The sequence below is a fragment of the Rattus norvegicus genome, chromosome 9, assembly GCF_021556685.1.
Source record: "Rattus norvegicus strain SHRSP/BbbUtx chromosome 9, alternate assembly SHRSP_T2T, whole genome shotgun sequence".
NCBI lineage: Eukaryota > Metazoa > Chordata > Mammalia > Rodentia > Muridae > Rattus > Rattus norvegicus.
Genome location: NC_141542.1, coordinates 43,313,575 through 43,329,907, shown reverse-complemented (window position 1 = coordinate 43,329,907; position 16,333 = coordinate 43,313,575). Strand labels below are relative to the sequence as shown.

General features: G+C 42.1%; 1 protein-coding gene across 5 annotated transcripts in view; it reads left to right on the top strand.

Moving 5' to 3' along the window:
* Nucleotides 1-3,308: 3,308 nt before the first annotated feature.
* Nucleotides 3,309-16,333, top strand: part of Adgrb3 (adhesion G protein-coupled receptor B3) — a 726,584-nt gene continuing 713,559 nt past the window's right edge. For 4 of the 5 annotated variants that reach the window (XM_087565138.1, XM_087565136.1, XM_087565135.1 and 1 more), the window contains exons 1-2: nt 3,309-3,651; nt 6,342-7,113. In XM_087565138.1, the coding sequence (XP_087421264.1) occupies nt 6,357-7,113 (757 nt within the window). In that variant the 5' untranslated portion in view covers nt 3,309-3,651; nt 6,342-6,356. 5 annotated transcript variants of the gene reach the window in all.

The window sequence follows — 16,333 nt, the reverse complement described above, 5'->3', positions numbered from 1 at the left end:
GGTGAAAAGGTAAATTTAAATATACTATGCATGGAAGTATTTTCTTGGAGTGATCTTAATGGAACAGATAAATTATAGGGGATGTATTGTGAAGATGTTCAACTTTAGATAACCCTGACCAAGTTGAACTATGGTGATGCTATAAAAATAATAGTTTAGACTTGAATATGTTAGCACTGATTTCTCAACATTCCTTTTGAAAGTCAACAGGGATATCGAAAAGGTATATTTACAACATGGCCGGATAAAATACATGTATAAATTACACACACACACACACAAACACACACACACACATATTCATGTATACAGGTTAGGAAAAAGTGTATGTATGCATGTATAAACATGCATGTATAACAGACATGTGGGAAATGTGGGACATATACAGGAATATACATAGGCACGTGTGAACTAGATAGTAAAAGCTGGTAATTATCATCTGAAGACACAGAGTTCACGGTGTACCCTGGTTTGCTTTTTGTTACTGAATCAATGACAGCCAAGCTTTCCCACGGAACACCATGCAGGCGCAAAAACAAAGTAATGCCTTCTTGGGTTGGCTTTGGACTGTGTTGTCAGGGTCCAGAGACCAGTTTCTCCTTCTATAGTTCCTCTTGTTTTTCTCGATTGTGACCCCCTGAGGAAGTCAGATGAGCCCCGGGTTACTGCGGCTGCGTGTCTAGCTTGGCATATTTATCATCTACAAATCATCTGCTCTAAATATACCTCAGCAGGACCATCATCAGAGCAGCTCAGTAGCCTGCAATTTATGAAGGTTATGGGAACTGGTGTGAAGGGTGAAGCGTTTTATTAAGTGTGGCTTTCCTTTCTGACCCAGCCCTGCATTCTACTCGAATTAAAATGATCCTGAAAGAGAGTGCTCCTTTCCATTAAGGATTAAGCCTTTTAAAATTGTCCCCCCAGGCTGTTATTCTTACTCCATGCTGCTATGACTTCAGGGATTTCTAAGAAACATCGAGATCACACTGCTAAATGATAACTGGAGAAGACACTGCTGAGCGAGAATTATAACTAACCCCACATTATTTTATCTCTGTATGTATATGCCATGCGAAGCTTTTTCCTTTTTCTGCATTTTTATGGCACATTTATTTGTGCTCTTTTCTTCTTTTTTTGCTCTGGGTCAAATAACAGATTTACCCAAATGTCTTGCAAGTATTATGACCACTGTTATCTGGAAAGTTGAAATAAACAAAACATTTTCCTCTTTTACACTGCAGAATAGTCTGCGTTTTTTTTAAATACATATAAGAAAATGTGCTCCCTATATACACAGTATTTAGGATTTCGCGTTTGACATATGAGACCATTTTCTTTTCACAATCCCTTAAATGAATAAAAGCATTGTAATGGACCAGAAATGACACAAAACCCAAATGCCACCCAGGCTGCTTTCCCTGGTGATTTGTTCCTGGGAACATTGTTGCAGCCTGCTGGAGACTGATTAACTGTTTCCTTTACAGGTTGCTGCTTCAATGCTTGTCCTAAAAGAGAAAAGCCTTGAAGAGGGTCATTCTATTAATATGCATTAAGACGGAAAGAGCCAAAGAGCCAATTTTAATATTACAAACAATCCTGGTGCATAAAAGACCATCAGCACCTTCTTGTTTTCATGGTAGCCTTCTTTTGAAAATCATGTTCTTGGCTATGCAATGGCCCCGGGGGAGAGGAACAAGAAGAGGAACAAAAAATGCAAATGAGAGAGTAAAGCAATTGACGGAAAATTGCTTCATTCAACTTCACCTGCTGCTCAGGCAACTCGCCCTTAGGAAGACTCAGCTCAAATGCCTTGCCTGTTTGTCTCCTCCCACCACATAAGCACACTATTCAAACACTCCTTTTGCAAACCACCAACCGCGCGTATACAAGTAGAGACAAAACTAGCAGGCGAATGACCTGCGTGTGCAAGTGAAGTCTGTCTGATGCATCTTCAGACGTCTGTACAGGAGGTAAAACAAACAATAAGTAAATAAAACGGTGGAGGCGGTGTGTAGAAATTTATCCTCCACCCCACCCCCACCCCCTCGCAAAGGACAACAAAGGTAGCTTTTCTTCATTTCTTTTCATCACTTACCCGAACTTGCTACGAGGGAAAACTTGACAAGGAATAAATGCATTAAGAAGCCAGAACGAATCAAAAGTTTAGAACCAGCACTATTGTCCCATCGCCATGCAGAGAGCAGTTCAGGACGACTGATCTCGGTAGCCTGCTCAGCGGTTCTGGCAAAGTCTCTTTGGTGCCAGAACAAATAAGACGTTAATTGTAGTCTGGCTGTGATTTAAAAAAAAATCAAAAAGCAAAAAAACAAAAAAAAAAAAACTAACAACTATAGTTCCAGCCTCCAGCCTGAGGCAAAGAGCAGTCAGTGGGAGCTGGGACCTGGCCCCTAGGCTGCTGACTGGATCAATGCTAAATCCCGGTGCTGAAATGACAGCTCTCCCACTGCGGCAGGTCCGCTCTGAAAGGCAGAAGGAGACAGATGATCGAGTCCAGCGTTTACTTCCTACCCCTCCGAGTCGCCTGCCCGTCTCCGCGCCCCCCTGCCTCTCCTCGTGGGGACTTTCTCCTACACTTGGTAGCCACCAGCCTCAGCGGTGGGAACTGAGGAAGCGAAAACCTCCCAGGCGCAGAAAAGATCTCTTGGCCAGACGTGCTTGGGTTTGAGTAGCGGGGCGCGGGCTCGGCCGGAGCCCCGCGGAGCCTGAGCCCGCCCGCCCGCCCGCCCGCCCGCTCGCCCGCCCGCCCGCCCGCTAGCTCGTCCGCCACGGGGGAGACCGGACTCCAGTCCGGGCGCAGCGCTCTGCCGGTAACGCGCGCACCCACGAGCACGCGCGCGCGGGGGGGTGACCGAGCGGCGGGTGCGCGCCGAGGAACGCGCGGGCCCCCTTCGCGCGCAGTCCCGGGGAGAGCGAGCGCCGCGCGCCGGCGCGCACGCCCGCCACACAGCTTTACTATCTCGCGCCCTCGCGCGCCTCCCTCCTCGCCCGGCATTCAAACAGCTTCCCGACGTCGCCAGCCCAGGATTTTACCCCCAGCTCCTCAGCCGCGCTCCGTCCATCAGTACCTGGCAGGGAGGAGGGCCGGGGAGGAGGGCGCACCAAGCAAACGGCTCCTGCTCCAGCCTCGCCACTGGCCGGGAGCACTCCTGCCACCAACCCGCCGCCCAACCCGCCGCCCCAGCCACCGCCGCCGGCCACTTCTCAGCGCTTTCTTGGCTTCTTGGCCAATCCGTTTGTTGCGGGGGGGGTGGTGGGTTTGGGAAAACACATCTGCGCTCTTAATCCACTTCCATTTTTCTGTTTGGTGTTTCTGTGGAGTCTCCCTTCAGGGGGCCTCTCCCCGCCTCTCCCTTTGAAGGCTTCATTCACTTGGATAGGGCGCAAGGCTCTTGCCGCTGGATACCAGCCCCCCCCCCATTATTTTTCCTTTTTTTTTTTTTTTTTGCTTTTTGTATGCATGCATTATTTTTTCCAATCATAAATCTTGATATTTGAAGCTGAGCCCGGGGGGTAAAAATGGGCAACGGTGATTGGGACCGAAGGGGAGTCTCTCCATCACTGTTGTTGGGACGTGTGCCTGTGCTGGTGGTGTCTTAGATCAAGAGCCTCCCGGAGCTTTCAGAGTGGAAGGTAAGAAAAGGGGCCTAGGGGTCACCTCTGTCTTCTTGGGGGGTCGCCCCGGAAAAGCTCGGGCTTAGTTTTGGGGGATGGCTGTTGCTGGCGGATGGAGAGAGATTCTGGCTTCCTAAAACGCCGCAGTTGAAAAGTTAAGAGAAGTCTGTTTTTGAAGAGGTGTGCTGTATGGGAAGGAATAGGGAGAGAGACCCAGAAAATCTAGCAACTCGTGCGTGATTGAGGTAATTTTAGCGGGGGCGGAAGGGGGTAGGTTAAAAGGAAGTTTGTAGGATTGGGTCTTCTATTGGGGGAAAAAAAATCAGTGGAGTGATGGCGCCGTCTATGTTCGGCTAAACTAAAGTGTCACCCAGAAGATCAGTTTGAGAATAGCTAAACTCAGTGCTGGTTTGCCTCTCAGCAAGAGCCAAATAAATAAATAAATACAACATCCCGGAGTCCTCAGTGACCATCCCTTAGCCAACCTCTGGCCCTTATTTTTCCTTAGACAGATATACGCTTGTTTGAGCAGGCCCTGCAGTGGGGATGGGGGGGCAGTTCAATGATTCATATTTCTTATTATTTAGAAACAAACAAGACTTCGTACACCAAGAATGGTTAAAAATAAAGAGTGTTGCATGAAGGGTTGCCTGCCCAAGAGAGATGTGAAATCAGCTATTCCCCTGTCTTCTAATCACTGATAAGCACACTATTGCAGGCATTCACTGTCCAATAAATGGAAGCAGAAATACCGATTTTTTTTTATAAGGAAAAGAAATACGACCTCCTTTTGAGTTCCTGATTATAAAATGAAGCCCCCTTTCATGGTTGGAATTCCTAATTTAGACACTTACTGTCACATCGGCTTTCAACGCCTACACTCTATCCTGAAGAACACTGCGCAGACCTGCATTGCCTGCAAAGTGCTACAGCGTGCACACACACACACACACACACACACACACACACACACACACACACACACACACGAGATTGTTTCTATTTTTTTTTAAAAACACACTTAACCTCTAAAAGATCATTACCTTTATTTTTTTCTTCAACTAGAAAAAGCCTTACTGGGAAAAGCTGTGTGTTTGAACGGGAAAACGCTATTCTGATAGTCTTATCAGAATCGGGTTTATTTTAAACTACTGCCATATAGAGATTTACAGTTGGGGCTGTTTTGGCCTCTGTCAAGGCATAATGTTTGAATCGTACTCTGTAAAATGAAGATCTGTCCAGGGACTTTGGTCACTGGATTGGGAGTGCATGTGTTGGTTATGCAATGGCAAAGAAGAAGGTTTTATGCTTTAGTTCAAAGAGGACCAGACAGAGAAGGCATGAAAACTCTTAACTATCTGTCTGTCTGTCTGTCTGTGTGTCTCTGTGTACAGCATGGTGGAGGAGACTTCAGCCTAAAGCCTTTTAAAATGAACTTGATATTACTTTTATCAGCTTAAAGGCTGGACAGCAGCAGCAACAACAGCAACAAAAAAAAAGCATTGTCTTTTTTTTTTTTTCTGAGAAATAACTTCCTAAAGGTTAAAGATGAAAAAAAAATTCAAGGTATTTTGGGATAACAACTTATAGAGGTAAATATAATCAAGGGTGGTTTAGTTTGGCAAGGCTAGGGCAAAAATAAATTAAAAAGAACAATCTGGAGCACTTGTTTGAAAGGCAGGAATTCAGGAACTGAAATCAGCCGGCGAGCCAAAACAATGCTAATATTTTTCATCTACTCTGTGTAACTCTTATTAAAACAACCATAATTTAGAGGGGAAAAAAAGACCAGGCAAGCTCAGTGACTGCAGTTCTGGGGGTCCCCCCCCCAGACATTGCCTTTGGATACAGATACTAATACAGTCATCCACTTTATGCATCCCAGGAGGGCTTGCCCTATGAAAGGACTGCCTGGAATCTTGTACTTAGTGTTGATGCTGAACACCAGGTCTTTCCTGTATATCCACCCATCTACGCCCTTTCCCAGACGATGACTGTAAAACCCGATGGGTCCCCGCGAATGCCCACGTTTTTTTGCACAGGAATGTTTCACCAGTTCACCCGGTGGCCCCTGCAAAGGCGAGTAGGGGCATCGTGGAGACGGTGCTCCATCTGGAACCAATGATGGTCTACGCTTTTAAAGCCGTGGCTATAATTTACCACGGTTACTTCCCAACAATCCACAGAATAGGAATAATTCCATGACAGCTGCTTCCAGATTACCAGGTTAGATTTTCTGTGGTGCTGTTTACCGCAGGCAGAAGACGGAGGGAGAGGGAAGGTTGTGGCGCTCGAGTCAATAGCTCAGCAATTAACGTGCAGGTTATTGCTACTCAGAAGGGGGGAAAAGAAAAAAAAAAACCTGTTTCCCCGCTTCACTTGATAGAATGATAAATGGATGTGCAGGAAATCCTGGTGGATGAATTAGGACATAACTATTAATAATCTATTAAATGTTATTTTTAAATTGAATGTTGAGAACTTGTCCATCACCGGCAACCACGTGAGGGCGCTGTTCACACAGCAACTGGTAATTTCCTGGCGTTATAAAATAAAAAATCACCTGCCCTTCTTTTAAAAACGGGCTTTTTTTTTTTTTTTTAACACGGAATTCTTGAAAACAGCTGGCAGCGATATTGGGAGGGTTTTATTTTTTTCAATGCCTGTGGTCTTCTGCTTGCGACTCACTTCCTTTAACATCCTTACAGGCCAAATGACATAGGATGAAGGCTGTTCGTAACCTGCTGATTTATATATTTTCCACCTATCTCCTGGTTATGTTTGGATTTAATGCTGCCCAAGACTTCTGGTGTTCAACTTTGGTGAAGGGAGTCATTTATGGATCCTATTCTGTAAGTGAAATGTTTCCCAAAAACTTTACCAACTGCACTTGGACGTTGGAAAATCCAGACCCAACCAAATACAGCATTTACCTGAAATTTTCCAAAAAGGACCTTAGCTGCTCTAACTTTTCCCTCCTGGCTTATCAGTTCGATCATTTTTCCCATGAAAAAATAAAGGATCTCTTGAGAAAGAACCATTCCATAATGCAACTTTGCAGTTCCAAGAATGCTTTTGTTTTTCTACAGTACGATAAGAATTTTATTCAGATTCGCCGGGTATTTCCAAGCGATTTCCCAGGATTACAGAAAAAGGGCGAAGAGGATCAGAAGTCTTTTTTTGAGTTTTTGGTACTGAACAAGGTGAGCCCTAGCCAGTTTGGTTGTCATGTCTTATGCACTTGGTTAGAAAGCTGCTTAAAATCAGAAAATGGGAGAACAGAGTCTTGTGGAGTCATGTATACAAAATGCACCTGCCCTCAGCACTTGGGAGAGTGGGGGATCGATGACCAGTCCCTGGTTTTGTTGAATAACGTCGTGTTGCCCCTGAATGAGCAGACAGAAGGTTGCCTGACTCAGGAACTGCAAACTACTCAAGTCTGCAATCTGACCAGGGAGGCCAAAAGACCACCCAAAGAAGGTAAGTGCCCAGAGGCAGGGGGGAATGGGTGCTGGGGTTGCTGGGAGGCTTTGCATGAAAGTAACCCTTTCTGGTTCACCACTTAAGCCTACTCTGTTGCTTTTTCATTCTGTCAACTTTGAAATGACTTGATTTGTGGTCTTCCCTGTTGAAGGGCTCTTAAGTGACTTTCAGCCTTCTGGACCTCAGAGGCAAGCAGAGGAGATGGTCGGTTTAGCAATGCGCTGCAGAAGTATGGGTAGAATATTCAAGAGAGGAGGGAGATAGAAATGAGACCTCCGGTTGTGCTGGGGGTTGGTAAGGGGGAGGTGGAGGGGACGGTGCTTTTATTCAGCAGGCCAGGAAATCTATAATGCTCCAAGCGTGAAATGGATAAGTAGACTTCTTTCTGAACATGTCCAGCCAATGCCCACCTCTCTTTCTTTCTCCTTGGTCTTATCCTCTCTCTTGCCCTGACCCCAGGAAGCACTCAGCAGAAACCCTGTATAGACCCTGTATAGACTGCCTGTCACTGCAGTCATGAGAGACCAGTCCTAGCCAGGTCTTTACTTTTGGGTGGAGTATTTTGTACAACAAATCCTATGCACTCTCCTTGGCCAGTTAAGAGGACGACTCTGGGAGTCAGAGTCCCCGGCTTTTGTGCCCCTGAAGTCAACAGCAGAAAGAAGGGAGGGGCTTGTGGGAGTTAAAGCACACACAGATTTTATGTAAGCCGAGTTCCCTCTGGAAGGTCTTGCTGCTTTCTTTCCCTTTGGTGACACATGCAGAGAAAGAGGGGGGAGGGCGGTGGGAGAACGGCTCAGAAATGAGCTAATTGGGGGGAAAACAGTACAATGGAAATGCAAAAGGAAGAATCTCAAGTATCAGTGACTTGTAGCTTTTGCCTGTCCTCAGAGAGGGAGCTAGCAGGAGGTTTGAGATTGTGGATTATTTTTAATCATGCAAGAAAGCATGACACATTTTGAGAAAAATGACTTTTGCTCAGAAGGTTAATAGCTATGCTCCGTTTGTGGGAGGACAGAGTCAGTACATATTCTTGCTTGTCCCCCAGCCCTGAAACCAGAGAGTGTGTTGATTTCTTATGCAGGAAATGTTTTCTGATCTCCACAAAGATCCCAGTCTGTGAAAAGGGACAGCCAAGCTCCAGTCCCTCTTTCCTCCCCCTCCCCCAACAGAAGTTGTCTTTGTGGCCAATATAAAATTGACACGTTGTTGGAGAATTTTCTTTAATGGTAGCCAAGGCTTTGTAGGAGAGTGGAGCCAGGGAGAGGAAAGGGGGTGGGGGTGGGTTAGAGGAGCCTGGACAGCTTAATGCTGTTTCTCTGCTGGCTGCCATTTGGGGGATGGGAAGTATGGAAGGGCAATGCCACAAGGGGGGAAAAAGTTAGAAAATAAGTGAAGGCTAATGGCAGCCAGGAAGGGGCGGAAACCTCTGCCGATTTCCACAGGTCAGTGTTTTCGCTAACAGCTTTGACTGAAGAAAACAAAGTAGTTTCAAATTACAGGAGTTCTTTTCTCCAGTAAAAAATCCCAGTGAAGCACTTACGACTGCAGGGATGGTATTTAACACCATTTAAAACTCATTAGTGTCCCCTGGAATAAGAACTACAGTACACACACAGAAACTGTGATGCCACAAGCTGGCAGAGAGAGAGAGAGAGAGAGAGAGAGAGAGAGAGAGAGAGAGAGAGAGAGAGAGAGAGAGAGAGAGAGAGGAGAGAGAGAGAGAGAGAGAGAGAGAGAGAGAGAGAGAGAGAGAGAGAGAGAGAGAGAGAGAGAGAGAGAGAGACACGTTACCATCAGGAGCCCAGCTTCCTTCGTTCGTCCTTCAGAGGACCATTGTAAATCTATTTCTCCAGTGGTTCCGATTTGATAATCAACCTGACCCCTGATCAGATCAAGAGGGGAGACCTAGTCTAGTTTCACAGCCCATTTGCAAAGGCAAGGGAGAGGAGAAAAGTCGTGAGCCGGTCATGCATGCTTTTCAGGGATGTTGCCACTTGCACCCATGGGATCTATAGAGCTGCATGAAATGCACATTTGATTTGCAGATGGGTGGGCTGTAGGCATTGCATTGGTAAGGCAAGCGGGAAAGACATTTCTTGTTGCTAATCAGCTGTAGAGAGAGAGAGAGAGAGAGAGAGAGAGAGAGAGAGAGAGAGAGAGAGAGAGAGAACACGAAAGAATTGCATGGGCAAATACATGCCCGTCTTGAATTTTTGTAATGTTAAGAGGGCCAAACTACTAAGTTTATGTAGTAAGGAAGAGTTTTTATGCTGTACCAATAAAATCTCAGTCTATGTTCTTTGTTGTCTGAATTTGGGCTTTTTAATTGTCTATTTGTCTGGAGTTAGAAAGGGGCGGGAATTTGGTTCCTCTTGACAAGTTGTAGGTTGTACATTTATATGTAATTCTTATAAAAGATGTCCAGTATCCTTTCTTATCTCATCCAAAGAAGACCTTCGTTTAGGATGCATAGTTGGAAAACGATGGGAAAATTTAGGCTAATAATTTTGCACCACTATGTAAAGTCTACTAAATCTTAAATATTTTTAAAAGTGACACACTTCACACATATCACGTTAAGAATGATTTATTGAATACCACATTATGGTACCGAGAGATTGAGGTTAACAATTACATACAGGATTTTGCTTATATGTAATTCAGGGCTCCTTCATTTTATGCCATAACTTACGATTCTATTTTTTAATATGAAGTTTTATGGAGTTTTAAAAATTTCACCTGCATTTGGATAATCCGATGATCATATTTTTCTATGGAAAACTATTCAAGTCTGACAGGGTTGTTGAGAGAATTAGTACCAGAGTATGTTCTCACAACAGTTTGGGACTTGTACTTCATTCACTGTGTAGGTAGTGCCAGTGGTCTGTCTCGAGCAGATCTACCTGGATTAAGTCATAGAAGTGTCAGGGTTTTGTCAGGAGACACTTCAAATTTATTAGACCCGACTGCAGATGCTTTTGTGTGGTACTGATGTTCGTGACCAAAGTGTGCCAAATGTTGACTCCTCCGAGTGTGCCCACTGTAGTTACAAACATGAAGTTAGCACAGAGAAAGACTAGGCTCTCTACAGTGGATGTCTACTCCAAGAGATGGTTTATACTAAAATGTTACTCATCAACATGGAGAAATCTTTATTCTTTCTAGTGATACTAGGGATGACATACTACGAAACTGAGCAGCGTGCTTTATTAAAACACCTCACCTGAGTATATTTAAGAAAGAGCCTTCCTATTAAAGTTGTGTCTGACATAGTTGGGGGTGATATCTGCTCACAGAAAGTTGTCTGTCATTCACTTTGGTTTGTTTGTCTATTTATATTTTTGAAATCATGAAAACTAATTTTAAAAAGTGACTTCTCAAAAACAGTGAGTTGACAGTTTAGATGATATTTGTTTTTTAAACTCTATATCATGGACACACATGTATATTTATACATGTATAAAGTATATTAATATGCATATATTAAATGAATAATTTATAACTCATATATTTTAATTATATATCATATAAATTAAATATAAATAACATATATGTAAATATATTTGTAAACACACGCACACACACACACATATATATTATTTTATTTTTTTAATGAAACTTAACGGTGGTATTCACCTGATTTTTAAATGGAATTCTGGGAAGAGACCAACAGTTCTTGAAAAATTGTTTTACATTTCTTTCACATCGTTTTACATTTTCAGTAACATGCTTTGTTCCTGACAATGGCTCTGGACTATATAGTTAGAATGTGCATTTTAGTGTGAGCTCTTTTATACTGACATACTTTTATACTATATTGACAGTATTAAAACAGTTTGGGCAGAAGAATTTCAGAGCTGAATGTCCAAGTCCTATAAGGATTCTTAAAAGAACCTTTGTTTGCTGCTAATATCAATGGCTCCACTTATGTGAAGGGGAGTCGGGATCCCTGTATAGATTCCAGGAAATGTGTACACACTCACTCATTTGTCTTTCAAGTCTGGCTATGCTAATCCTGAATACTCTGGCTCCCAAGGGAAGATTCACTGTGTGACTGTGTAAACTCTAGATGAAATGATGATGATGATGATGATGATGATGTGTGTATGTGTGTGTGTGTGTGTGTGTGTGTGTGCGTGCTCATGCGCACCTACTTAAAATCTTAAGGGATTTTCATTTTTAGCATTCTAAATCTTTCTTCTCCTGCCCTATTTGCTGTTACATTACTCCTTTGACTCACCTTTCATCTTCCTTCTTATCCCCTTAGCTTTTGACTCTTTTGGGAACCGAAGTGTTATCAGTGCACCTTCCTCATCGGGAGACATGGTGCTTCCAACAGGCACTGAGGTTTGCCCAGTCTCTTGCTGTTTCCCGCAGCCCCTTGAAAAACACTGTGTTTTTGTTCTGGCGCTTAGCTACTTGCAGTATGATTTCTCCACTCATAGTTCCTCTTCTTTGCCAGTTTTAGAGTTGAGTAAATCGCCTGGGATTTTTGAAATTGTAGCCCCATCTTAACAGGATTTCAGTGACTTTGGGTTGAAATGAACAATAAGAGAACAGAAAAGTTGTAAGAAGGAGTATATTAATGTAGTGATTGCAGTCTAAAGACAATTGGTAGATCAACTGGAGAAAGCAGACGCATTTTACTTTCCCTTCTGGCAGAAGACACATACCATCTAAAATGCTTCCAATTTTATTAATACACTGTTGATGTCAGAGACTGATCTCCAGTGTGCTCTAATAATGTGTTGGGAAAAAAAAAAGGAAGAATACAGGCGTTTAGTATTATTTCACCATATCCATTTGGAAATATGAATGAACCTTCTTCCTCAGAAGACACATTGTGTACATGGAACTTGATAAATATAGCCACCTAGAACACTTTGTAGGGATTAATGGACTTTTCCCATGGGTCTTTGAAGACCATCAGAAGGCACAGACACTTGCAATTCATAACAGTAGCCAAATTGCAGTTATGATGTAGCAATGAAAATAGTTTTAGGGTTGGGGCTCACCACAACCTGAGAAATGATGTTGTAGGGTGGCCGCATTAGGAAGGGTGAGAACCAGTGGTTTGGAAAATGATAATAAAATTGGTCCTTTTCTCAGCTCACATCTCTGCGTTTCTCTCTTCTAACCCTTGCACTCCCTGTGCCGTCCGAATATTCCCCAAATCCTTCTTCGAGCAGTAAGCTCATGCGGAAAAGCTCCGTTACTTGTTCTTATTAACTTTTGGCTACTAACTAGACATGGTGCAGGGCAGACTATTACCAAAAGTGAAGGCCTAGTCAAACAAAACGCTGGGTTTTTTTTCTCTCTCTCTCTCTAATTTTAGAAATTCGCCTATTTAGGAAATACTTCACATATGCAGTGTTTATGAACAAAAACTCTTGCAATGTGATTTTGTGAGCAATTGCTTCATGCCATTAAGAAGCTTGAAACTCGAGTGAAGTGTGCCTAGGTGCTGTGAGTGCACACACGAGGCGGGCAGCATGTGCCTCAGTGGGTCTTTGTGACTGCTATAGATAATCTACTAAACTTGCATTTCTTCAAAAACTGAGGTAGGCACTTGACATCACTAACAGTTGAGCTCCATGAATCCTTTAATTTACTCCCTTTCTGAGTTCAAGGGGACTCTATTGTTAATCATTTTGCTAGATAGCTATTTTGTGAAATACAGTTTTCTTTAGAGTTACTGTGGTGTGTGTTGCCTAGAGAAACCAGCTGGCTCTCGAGTCAAGAATTAGAGTCATTAAAAATAATAAACTTTTTTTCTGGGCTTAGGAGATAGCTCAGTCCATAAAATTGTTGCCATAGAGGACCTGAATTCATTCAAAAAATCCTAATCCAAGGGTAGGTTTGGTGGGCTGCTTCATAAATCAAGGACCATGGAAGTGGATATCAAAGGATCCATTGCCTACCTGGTGAGCTACTTATCAATGAGAGATGCTGTGTCAAAAAATAAAAAAGATGATGACCAGATTGATGACTAAAATCTGAGGTTGACCTCCATATGCACGTGCACATGAACCTCCCTGAAATAATTGCACACACACACACACACACACACACACACACACACACACACACACACAGAGAGAGAGAGAGAGAGAGAACCCACGACTTTTTTGTTTTATAAAACAGCATGATCTGGGCTGTCAGATTATGAATCCAAAAGATCATGAAACTATCTATTGATCTATCCTCTGACATAAATTGATTTCACTCTGTATTATTTATTGCTTCTTAGTTCCATAAGGCTTGGTCATGCTTATTGCTCAAGATATGAGAAAAATGGACTGAGTATGAAACTAAGTAATGAGATTGGTGATTGGACAGTTCAGTTCCTGTCAGTGTCTATGGAAACCTCTCGACTGAGTTTACCAGTGTTCATATTTTCTTCACCCATTTCCAGAGATACAGTAAGCATTCTGGGTGTGTCACATCACTGTACATAAAGAAACAGTTTGGTGTGTGTGGGCCTGAGACTGTAGAATGACTCAGCAACCTTGATAAGACACTAAGCCCGAGTCATCAGTAAACCAGGAATTCTACCTACAATAAAGGACTTGGATTTACTGAGATCATACTTGTCAGTACTTGGCACATTTCTCAAGTTATGTTAGAATGTCGGTAAATGCTAGTTTTCTCCTCTGTCAAAATTCTCCATTTGCTGTGTCAAAACAGGTTTACTTTTTTTTCTTTGCCCAAACTCATAGTTCAGAGCTTTATCAATTCTTGTAAAGTGTTCTTATGATGTAATTAACGAAATAGTCTTATAATTTGTGCACAGTAATACGGACAAGATAACTTAAGTCCAAGATAAGTTGACGTCCTGTGTTCAGCTGAATTTGCCCAGTAGTTGATGTATTTTCACTATGGTTGCTGTCTTTGTTTTTAATTTTCCTTAGGAGAGCTGAACTCATAATCTCTATTTCTTCTTGCTAGAAAGATGCAGAGGATCTACTAGGCAAAGAGATTCTACCTGAAATGCCAGGCAGAACATCAGTAGCCATCTTTCTGTGTGTGTGTGTGTGTGTATTGTGTGTGTATGTGTGTACATGTTTGGATGTGTGTATGTGTGACTGTTTGTGTGTTTGCATGTGTGACTGTGTGTGTGTATTGTGTATGTATGTGTGTATATGTTTGTGCGTGTGTATATGTGACTGTGTTTGTGTATGTGTGGCTGTGTTTGTGTATGTATGGCTGTGTTTGTGTATGTGTGGCTGTGTTTGTGTATGTGTGGCTGTGTTTGTGTGTGTGCGTGTGTGACTGTGTGTGTGTGTATTGTGTGTGTATGTGTGTATATGTTTGTGTGTGTATGTGTGGCTGTGTTTGTGTATGTGCGTGTGTGACTGTGATTCTGTGTGTGTGTGTGTGTGTGTGAGTGAAAGAGTAACACCATTGATTTAGAAACAGTCTTTACTTGGTGTATTCGCTGATATGCAAATATTTATTTCAGGATCAGGAGTATACTGAGTTCTAAGCTGCCGTGTGTTGCGTGTGAAATTCTTTTTTTTTTTTTTTTTGGCAAACACATCCACGTAGACAAAACAAACAAACGATGCAAAACAAAACACAAAGAATTGTGCTGGAAATTTTAAGAAAGGTTTTTAATCTTTCCATGTGAATACAGTTGAAATTTCTGAATAAACCAAAACAGAATTCAAACAAATGCTGTCGGATGCAGTGCATAATGTATGGTGAGGGTCCTTACTCTCCATTTCAGTTAATGAATGCACAGAACGGAAGTCTTACAAACTATGCTTTATAAGTGAAACGATTTTTCACTGGGACATAGTTCCATGAAGATTTAACATCTGCTGATAGTAAAATTGTTCTTTACAGTTGTGGTAGTCTTGATCATTAAAGTGTTTATATATATATATATATATATATATATATATATATATATATATATATATATCTTTAGTGTGTTCTATTTATCTAGTTGTTTATGCTATCTTTTAAATTTTTATTGTTCTACATTCAATTGAAAAGATTCTCTTTAAACAACTGAAGTGTTTGAAAGCCCTTAAAAAGCTTATTCCCTGAATAACCACGGGGAATTGGTAATATTTTAGGTGGTCATTTAAGTATTTGAATTTGTCTATTCATTTAGGGCATTTAATAAAATACCATTAAGCTGCATGTGTTTATGTACATTTTGAATTAGATAAAGAAGTGACCGCATTTTTAGATTTCTATATTGATGGAGGCATGACTAATACTTCAAATAGACCAACCGAGAAGTGTATGACTCATCTTAGGCTGGCACGCTGCCTTTTGGATATCTTTGCCTTATAGGCAACCAAGCTATTTAAGTTAAGTTGTTTCCAAGTATTTTAATCTTTGCTGCATTATACAAAATGAAGATTATATTTGGACGTGTGCCTTGCAAAGGAGTTCTCTTTAAATGCCAAAGGACTCTCTTCAGATCTGTTTTAAATCATTCAGAAGGAAAATATGGCTTTGTTGGAATCTCTTTCAATGAAGAATGAGCAGTTTTAACAAAACAGTGAGTTATCCACCCCTCACCTCCAACTTTTGACATATTCAGATATCAGCGAGAAAGCGAAGTGAATTGTTTTAGTATTGATTTAAAGACTTTGAAATTTTTTTAAAGCAAAATTGTAAAGTGTTGTCTGTATAATTCTGTTGATTTAACCTTTAAAGTGTGGTCCAAACATTCTACCACTCAGAGAATAACCTAGCTAGCTACCTAGTTATTAATGAATAATCATTCATCTTTAGTAAAGAACAAATAACAAATGCGTATGAAACAGAACTATTCAAGTAAACTAAATAAACAGCAGTTTTTCCTTAGGTCATAAATGTTCGCTATGATTTTTGTACCCCTGTCCCCCAACTTAGCTCAAGCTAGAGTCAGTTGGGAAGAGGAAACCAAGGAATAATCTCACTTAATCAGGTTGGGCTGTGGGCATGCATCTAGGGCATTTGTGGGGGGCGGGGTTAATGATTGATATGTGATACCTTGTCCCACCTTAGCTCTAGACAGGCAACCCTAGGTGTATAAGAAACCAAATTGAACAATCCACAGGCAGCAAGTTAGTCAACATCATTCCTTGAGATCTTCTGTCTCCAGTTTCCTGCTTCAAGCCCTGACTTCCCTCAGTGATCATCTATTGCCTAGAAGTGTGGGCTGAAATAAGTCCTTCCTGCCCTGCCACACAGAAAGCAAAGATTGTTGTCA